Source organism: Populus alba, chromosome 5 (genome assembly GCF_005239225.2).
Source record: "Populus alba chromosome 5, ASM523922v2, whole genome shotgun sequence".
Taxonomy (NCBI): Eukaryota; Viridiplantae; Streptophyta; class Magnoliopsida; order Malpighiales; family Salicaceae; genus Populus; species Populus alba.
Genome location: NC_133288.1, coordinates 10,140,016 through 10,149,591, shown reverse-complemented (window position 1 = coordinate 10,149,591; position 9,576 = coordinate 10,140,016). Strand labels below are relative to the sequence as shown.

The following is a 9,576-nucleotide window of genomic DNA, read 5'->3' as shown; positions in this document are numbered from 1 at the left end:
CAACGTCGTTTTAATAAAAAAAAAAAAAACAAACAAACAAACAAAAGTCAACGGGTTTGCAGCTGGGTCTTGCCTTGTTCAACCGGGTTTTTCTTTTCTTTGTTTTTTTTTAACTCAGTCCAGTTCCAGCCCTAGATTGACTGAGTCCCGGGTCGACCTATCAGACCTGGCTGGGTTTCAAAACTATGCTTTAAACAAACAGACCAGACGTAGCTCCATTTCCAGAAGTGACTTAAAACCTCCTGAGCCTTTACAGTAATGGAGTCGTTCCCAAAAGTATATACTATTTGATTTCACTTTGCTTAGAAACACTAGGCAAATTCAACAGAGAGACTGTGAGAGAGATAGAGTCAGCCAAGCTCCATGTCTCACTCAGAGCTTGCTGTGCTTCTCCTTCCTTCAATTTTATCTCTACTCCTGGTCTTCATTCTCATGCAAAGAAAGCAAGCAAGATTTAATCTCCCACCTGGCAACATGGGCTGGCCATTTCTTGGAGAAACTATTGGCTACTTGAAGCCTTACTCTGCTACTTCAATAGGGGAATTCATGGAACAACACATATCAAGGTAAAACGAAGACTACCCAGAAAGCAAAATTGACAGCCAGAACCAAGAAGTGAATTATTGTTTAACCATAGCACTCAAAACTTGATTACAATATGCAGGTATGGAAAGATTTACAAGTCCAACTTGTTTGGGGAGCCGACAATAGTATCTGCAGATGCTGGACTTAACAGATTTATACTCCAGAGTGAAGGAAGACTGTTTGAATGCAGCTATCCAAGGAGTATTGCTGGAGTTCTTGGAAAATGGTCGATGCTGGTTCTAGTTGGAGACATGCATAGAAACATGAGGAGTATATCTCTCAACTTTTTGAGCCATGCCAGGTTAAGAAGCCATCTGTTGAAAGAAGTGGAGAAGCAAACCTTGCTTGTTCTTAGTTCTTGGAAGGAGAATTGTACATTTTCAGCTCAAGATGAAGCAAAGAAGGTAATTCTTAAAACTTGCAATGCCAAGAAAATGAATTTAAATGCTAAATTTTGATATTCAAGAGGAATTCTTAGCTTATTGAAGAAGGAAATTGCAGTTTACCTTCAATTTGATGGCAAAACATATGATGAGCTTGGATCCTGGAAAGCCAGAGACTGAGCAGCTGAAGAAAGAGTATGTTACTTTCATGAAAGGAGTGGTTTCTGCTCCACTAAATTTCCCCGGAACACCGTATAGAAAAGCCTTGAAGGTTAGTGATCATACTTCAATTAACCATAAGATCATGATCTTGCTATATCTTCATCCGTGGATGTCCTGTTTATGCAGTCTCGATCAACCATCCTTAAATTTATAGAGCAGAAAATGGAAGAGAGAATTGCTAGATTGAAGGAGGGAGTGGAAGATTTAGGGGAAGATGATCTTCTTGGATGGGTTTTGAAGCATTCAAATCTTTCTACCGAGCAAATCCTTGACTTGATATTAAGCTTGCTCTTTGCTGGCCATGAAACTTCTTCTGTCTCCATAGCTTTAGCCATCTACTTCTTGCAAGCTTGTCCCGGTGCTATTCAACAGTTGAAGGTAAGCAAGTGAAAGAACCTCACAGTATATTTTGTACTTGCACTCTTATCAGTACCTTCGGCATTAATTTATTTTACAAAGCAGATGCTTCGGATTTTTATTTTTTTTCTTTGAATATAGGAAGAACATATTGAAATTTCCAGAGCCAAGAAACAGTCAGGGGAGATGGAAATGAACTGGGATGATTACAAAAAAATGGAATTCACTCAATGCGTAAGCTCTTGTTAATTATCCTCTTTTATTGTAAGGAATATTTGGGAATTTTCTAAATTACTTAACACAAATTTATTCAATATTTTTATAACCTTGTGAAGGTTATAAGTGAGACACTGAGGCTTGGAAACGTCGTCAGGTTCCTTCATAGAAAAGCTGTCAGAGATGTTCGCTATAAAGGTAAGAGATAATCCTCTCACCATAGGAATATAATCCTAACGGTAAAAAAAAAAAAAAAATGTTTAATCAATCTTTCTAATTGTTTTGTGTATATTTTTTGAAGGGTATGACATTCCTTGTGGATGGAAAGTGCTGCCAGTGATCTCAGCCGAGCATTTAGATTCTACTGTTTTTGACCAGCCTCAACAGTTCAATCCATGGAGATGGCAGGTCAGTAGAACAGCTTTCAAGTTATTACAGCCATGCTTTTTCTTACTCTCTATAATTATGATCGTATTTATTATAATCATTCCTTATAATTCTGCCAAGTTAATTATAAGCTTCCTTGGATTTTTCTCTTGTTTTTCTTCTTATAAATGGGTCCACTAGCAATGGTCTAGATTATTGAAGTAGACTCTCCAAACTTAACAGTTACATTGACGGAAATTTTTGTTAGGAATATGTTTGGGAACGCGGTTTAACTGTGTTTTTAAAAATTTTAATTTTTTTTTTGCTAAAATTGAGTATGGTTTGTATTTTTTGGATCATTTTAATATACTGATATCAAAAATAATTTTTAAAAAATGAAAAAACATGATTGGCATGCATTTCGGTACGAAAAGTTATTTGAAAAGCAACCGCTACCACACTGCCAAACGCACAATTATAGTTGTAGTCTATCAGTATATATATTACTGATAAGCTTAAATATGCAAATAATCTATTAAAAAAAATTGTTATTGGTAATTTATGATTTTTTGATAATAAATATACTGATAAATTTGCAGATAAATAAAGCGTGCCAAAAAAATTTTACCCGTTTTATTTCGTTGATATCTCTATCGGTAAATTTAACATATCATTGATAGGAAAATCATATGTAATGTTATCGGTGCTTTTATTTGTCTATTAGTATATCCATCGATAAATATAATATATCATTGAAAAAATATTATCTGTAATTTCATCGATGAGTTAACAGTAAAAATGATATTTGGAGTGATTCTTTTCAAGCACTTTTTGAAATATACTGATATAGTTGTTCTTTCGATAATCTCGTCAATAATATTTAAAAATATATATATATATATATATATATATATTTAAATATATATTGAATAAAAATAGAAAAATAATTAAAATAATATAAAAATTAAATATTTATTATAAATCTAAAGTAGAGAAGACGGTGGACACTGGTCATACACAGTTAAAAATCAGCCCATGCACAGTTTCATGAAAAATCTAATGGTGCTAAACTGCTAATTGCACTACCTTAGTTTTTTTAAAAATAAAAAATAAATAAATAAATATTGCACCACGTGTTCTCTTGGAAAAGTTTGTCTGTGATATTTTTTGTTGTCTCACTCATTCAAGAGAGAAATAGGTTTGAGGAAATACTAGAATTGTTTCTTCGTGACTTATTAAAACTAATATCATGGAGTTTTTTTTTCTTTAATTTTATTGTTTTCGTTTTATAAAACTTTTCCTTTTTTAAAAAAACAAAAGGAAACGTTTTACAGTACTAAGTAGCAGAAAACCAATTTCTTTTCTCAGAAAAAGAAAACCCAAATGATCAAAAAAAAAAAGAAAAGGGAAACATGAGAAAGATTAGGTGTGAGCGGCAAGAGCAGAGGAAGGAACGTACCACGTACGATCTCAACACTCTGACGTCACCCCCAGTGATGAACTGTCACCATCATTCAACAGAGCGTTTGCCTGCTAGGACATGGGTCCCATCTCACCCTTTTGGGGTGATTAAAAGCTCCCATGTGGATGCGGGCCTCTCACGTGCATGAGTGATTGCATTTGCATGCCTCCCTCTGCCCCTTTTCGATGGCCAATACTACTCGCCTCGCACCCAAAAAACAAACGCAAAAAACACTGTTTTTCTCTGTGTGTGTGTGTGTTTTTTTAGAAACAATTTTTTATTTAAATCAAGAGTTTGTTATAAAACTGAGGCAAAATCTTGATTTAACAAAAAGTTTGAATTTTAGATTTTAACTTATGAGTTTTAATGTATGTTTATTCATCAGCTATACTTTTATTTTAACTTATTATTTATAAAAATAACTCTTGTATTACAATTTAAAGTCAAATTTATATATATTATATATATAAATGTGATCTAAACACTTAAATTCATATTTACAAGTAATAATCTACTCAAAAAATTATTCCTTTATTTCTATTCAATATGAACCGATGCATTATCACAAAATGAAAGAATATAAAATATTAAAGATTATGAATTTAAGTTTTATAAATTATTTACATCAATAATGTACAAGTAAGCTAGTTAGGATATATATATATAAAGAGTAGCTTCCCCTCGTATTTCAGAAGACTACTGAATAATAATTGGTTGTGAATTTACATTGGAAATTGTGAAACAGGTAGATTCTGACACTGTAATTGACAATTGTCCGTATTTAGATTTTGGGGTCCTGACTCCTGACTGTGTTTGGTTTTTTGCTACACATATCTCCATTTTAGCGTTCAATGCAAGGGTTGATACCATGACATTTGTACAACGAAAGCTCCCGTGGTCTGCCCTTCTAGTAATAGAGCCAGAGACCATCAAATCCTACTCGTGTTTTTTTTTTTTTTTGATTGTTGGTATCTGTCACATATCCATACGTTAAATCATAATTGTCTTCTCAGAGGAAAATTAAAGTAAAAACTGTCTTTCTTCTAAGAAATTGAATTTTACTAGTTTAATGTTTTCCTTGGTGCCGTTTTTCTTTTGAAGTCTTATGATGATCTTGATTTTATACAGCTATATGTAAGAAATATACGAGAGATAGGTCTCCCTTAATCTTCAAATCGCTACCACCTAGCGTCCGGTTCACGTCTAAATCACTGCCTAATCGATAGGATGTGTTCCTAATATCAATCTTGGAAACTAATAATTAGGATCATCACGAAATTATTAAGACTATGAATGTAAAAAATATATTATTTTAATGTATTTTAGTATGAAAAGTACTTTAAAAAATAACAACAAACTAGAACAGAGTTAGTAATCTTTCTTGTCCTGGACTATGATATAAATGCATATAAATTATTTTTTAAAATCAATTATTAACTCGAATATATAAATTTGTCAAGTTAACAATAAAGTTTCAATTCAAATACATAATACAAAAAATAAGAAAATAAAAGTACATAAAATTCAAAATAAAAATAAATTACACTATCAAAATTGCACCCTTCGATGTTTTGTAGAATAGAATTCATCTATGATTGAATCCGAATCAATATCTTTTACAAGCTCTCGTTCAATGTAAATCATCATAGAATCTACTAAGAACTCCTTTTTTATTTTATTGCGAAACACAGTAACATATTTCATAGCGAAACCGGCTCTGTACAGTTAAAATAGGCAAAGTCAAAACAAGTCAACATGTCAATCAAACGATAGACGACATAATTCATAATGGTAGACATAGTGAAAGCATGATGAATCACATCATCTGATAATGCGAGATCTCAAATAATACATCTCTTGTTCATTGAAATATTCAAGATAAAATTTCTCAACAAGCTTGTAAATAGCATCAGCTTTAAATGATTTAAATTGTCCTTAGGTTCTTAAGTACGAGGAGTGTCCCATCACTGAATCTAGAATTTAATTCTTCCAACTAAAAATCTATTGTTGATTAAATATATCATAATGATAATGCTGGTAAACTATCACTGAACCTTGTTGTTGACATGAACGACATGTAGCCTTTTTAAACGAAGCATTCATATATGGTATATCAATCTCATATTTTGTGCAAACAGATTGCATATTTGCAAGGAGAAGAACAAATCCAGCATCTCTCAAAGTTTCAATGTTTTGGTAGTTGATACAAGATACATTGCATTTAAGATGTCAAGAGATTTTTGCTTCAACTTGACAAAGTAAATCAGTAATTCTCATTATTTTATACATCAAATATAAGATGAATATAAATTCAAAAGATTTCATCACAGCTTCTCCACGAGTTAGAAGATCCTTCTTGAACTATAATTTCAAGCACCGTAATAGTTGCACCATACATATTTATTAAACTGCAAATAGAATCAAAATAAGAGCTCCAGCGAGTAGTTCCGCTTCTATGTAAATTACCGATTTGATTAACCCCTCTACCAATCTCACAATCTCCAATAGCAACCATATGTGCAATTTCTATAGCCTGAGCATCATGTAACTTGGTATGACGATTGGGAGAAGCACTAATAAGGTTGATGATGGTTGTCAATTTTAAGAAAAATAACCAAATAAAAATCTTATTTCCAGCTGCTGCAACTAATGTCAGTTGTAGTCGGTGAGCAAAGCAATGTACATAATATGTATAAGGACAATCTCTGAAAAATAGAGCTTGTAGTCCATTCCATGTGCCACGCATATGGCTAACATCATCATACCTTTAATCTCGCATATTGAGAATATACAAGTTATATCGAGCGAGCACATCACAAATTTCTTTTTTTAGTGTTGAAGACGTAATATTTGAAACATGCACAATACTAAAAAAATCACTCTCGTATAAAACCCTGAATGTCAGCAAATCTCAAAACGATAGCCATTTGTTCTTTATTTGATGCATCTTTGGCTTCGTCAACCAAAATACAAAACTTTGCATCTCTAACTTCTTCATAAATCTTTTTCCTCACTTTTTTCGCGAGAATATGCAAAATCTCTTTTTGAATAGTGGGGGAGGTATACTTTGCATTTTTCAGAGCTTTTTTATCAATGTCAACATTCAATCTCCATTAGTCTTATCATCTCCACAAAATTGCCTCAGTTATTAAAAGCCAAAGATTCATCATGACCTCTAAATGCATATGCTTGTAAGCTAAGCCATCAAACACTTTCAATTGTTGTAGTAAGCTTTAACCGATTTTTTGAACTTCTTCAATAGTTTGTGCATTCAACACTTTATCGATATATCTACTTACTTTCATTAAATCTTCAACAAATTTTACAACATTATTATGTGGTGAAGTGGGACTTTGTACACATGCATCAAAAGTGCACATCTAACCCTATCATTAACCCTCTTCCAACTTCTAAAGCCTTTGGTGGTGAATGTGAGATGACAAGGCACTTTGTTTTCAAAGATAAAGCATGGAAAATAAAATACCGCATTCTTTAATGGAGAGTACTCTAGCCAAGGAAATTGATCAGACCAAGTGTATTGAAATTGACGATACTATCTCCTTAATTCAGCCCTTGGATACTCTACTAACTTAGGTTGATATGGACCCATTTTGATATAAACTCTTCTAATTTTATCTTGTTGATTAATAGGATGTTTCCACACTGGAATTCGTAACCTAGGATCTCGTTCAACAGTATTAACATCAATTTCAATTCTTTGAGATTTGAAAGGAGGTTGTTCACTACGATTTGAGACATCAACATTGGATGGAGAATGTCCTTTACTGGTTGATGTTTGTTAGTTTGGTTTAAAGAATGAAAACATAGTTTTCCATCTCTTGCTTCCTTAATTTTCCATTATAATTTGTAACCTATTCAAGTAAAGGGGATTAAGGAAGTCAGGTGCAAGATGAAAAGATACTAATTCCACAATTGAATATTCATGAAATGCAAATTATAAAAGGATAGGCTAGTGATGCAGACTACTAGTAGATTTGAGGAACTTATCTTTGAAATAACTAGTTAATTATTAGTACTAGTGCGTTAGCATCCGTCTATTTACTCCACTAACAATTTTAAACTTTTTTATTAAAATATTTGCATAAATTTATAATACTATCATCTCGAATTGGGTCTACAAAGATTTTATATCTTCAGTCCATTCATAAGACCCAGCTTCACAATTCTTTTCAGCGCAGTAATTTCTCACAAAGCTATTGCCTTTAACATGAATTATCTTAGTAACCAAATTAGGGTTTTGTTTATGGGAATACATTTGAAAAAATTGAATTGAGATCTATTAGAGCATTAAAAAAAAAACTAAATGTATTCAAACTATTAGATTTTTAGGATACAGTCTACTGCAATAAATGTGAAACATTGAATTTAAAATGAAAAGTCAAAGCATATAAATTCTTATTTGATGATTTTACACTCTTGCGGCTCTTTGTATAGATTCTTCTTCAAAATCCAAGCTAAAATTGTATATTGTTGAGAAGAAAAAAGCTAAAACCTCAAGTTACTTGGAAGATACGTGAACTAATTAATTATTTATATGTAGGTAGGTTTGTTGTAAAAGATGAAGGAATAATGGACAGCTAATTAATTATTGTTGTTTAGGTTTCCTTTAAAAGATTAAGAGAAAATAGATCATTCAGTTTGTTTATATATATTCTTCTACTTGGGTAGAGCATTATGAAAGGCTTCGTCTTTAATTGCAACTGCACTTTCAAGTAAGTTCTTAGTCACGAAAAAAGAAGTACAATAATGTTTGCATCCCTTTTTTTTTTTTTTTTTTTATTTATAAGAATATGACTTCTTATATTTTCTCATTTTACTTAAATTTTTTTATTATAAAACCACACACATATATCGACGACTGTACTTTATAGCTAATTAACTTGCTTTGTGGTTTATTTATGTTATCAATGGTGATGACAGCAGCATAACAATGCTCGTGGATCTTCTACTTGTTCGAGTGCGGCGGCGGCGGCGGCGAGTAGTAATTACTTCATGCCATTTGGGGGAGGACCGCGACTCTGTGCAGGATCGGAATTGGCAAAACTTGAAATGGCAGTTTTCATTCACCATTTGGTTCTGAACTTCCATTGGGAATTGGTCGGTGCCGATGAAGCCTTTGCCTTTCCTTTTGTTGATTTTCCTAAAGGCTTGCCAATAAGAGTCAAGCACCACACAGTCATATAAAAAAGACAGCAGCATGCCATCAATTCTTAACGGAGACCAATCTGCTCGTCACCCTCTGTGTCGTCGTCCCTATCTCTATGTATGTATGCATGTATGTTTGCATGTATGTTGGATATAGATACAATACAAAGTTCATCTGCATGTGAAGATCTGAGAGCACCCTTGGATTTTTCCAACAGCTTAGCAAGTTTCTTTTAACGTTTTATAAATGTAGTAGCTGATATATATTATCCATGAACAGCTTGTTGTCCACAACCCGCCACCTCGCCTCTCTTCCCCACATTGTAAATTCTACTTTTCCCCTTGGTCCCTCCATGTTGGAACTGAGGAGTAGTTAATTATTCATTCATATAGCCTGTAGTTTGGTTTTTCCTTCGGTGTTTTTCACTTTATTAATTTTCAATATCAGCTACAGCATTTCCTAAAAAAAAGAAAAGGAAAAAAACAAACCAGCTACAGCACAATTATTTTTCTTGAAATACATATGTACTTTCTTATATTATCCATTAAGAGCTGTAAAAAATGCAAACCCAGATGCAATATTTGTTTTATTATTGATAAAAAAAAATTAAAAAAAAAATCAATATGGATGATGAATGTACTTTAATTGCTTAAAAACTTACAAAACTAGTCGACCGTAACCTAGTCCACATACTAAACTCCTATATTTATGAAATTTCTAACCAATAAATAATAAATCTAATATCAACTAAGAATCAAATTTAACAATTAATAAAAAAAATTCTTATGCAGGAAACTAAGAGAATAAATCCGAGATTA

General features: G+C 32.4%; 1 protein-coding gene across 2 annotated transcripts; it reads left to right on the top strand.

The window, feature by feature from the left end:
* Positions 1-240: 240 nt before the first annotated feature.
* LOC118030029 (cholesterol 22-monohydroxylase CYP90B51) lies at positions 241-9,167 on the top strand. Of its 2 annotated transcripts, none has more exons than XM_035034054.2 (8): positions 241-566; positions 665-989; positions 1,087-1,239; positions 1,317-1,568; positions 1,689-1,781; positions 1,883-1,961; positions 2,065-2,171; positions 8,536-9,167. In XM_035034054.2, exons 1-8 carry the CDS (start codon positions 364-366, stop codon positions 8,794-8,796), a joined length of 1,473 nt encoding a protein of 490 aa, XP_034889945.1. In that variant the 5' UTR covers positions 241-363; the 3' UTR covers positions 8,797-9,167. The 2 variants fall into 2 exon arrangements, with proteins under 2 accessions (XP_034889945.1, XP_034889944.1); XM_035034053.2 differs by having other exon boundaries at positions 8,533-9,167.
* Positions 9,168-9,576: the final 409 nt, after the last annotated feature.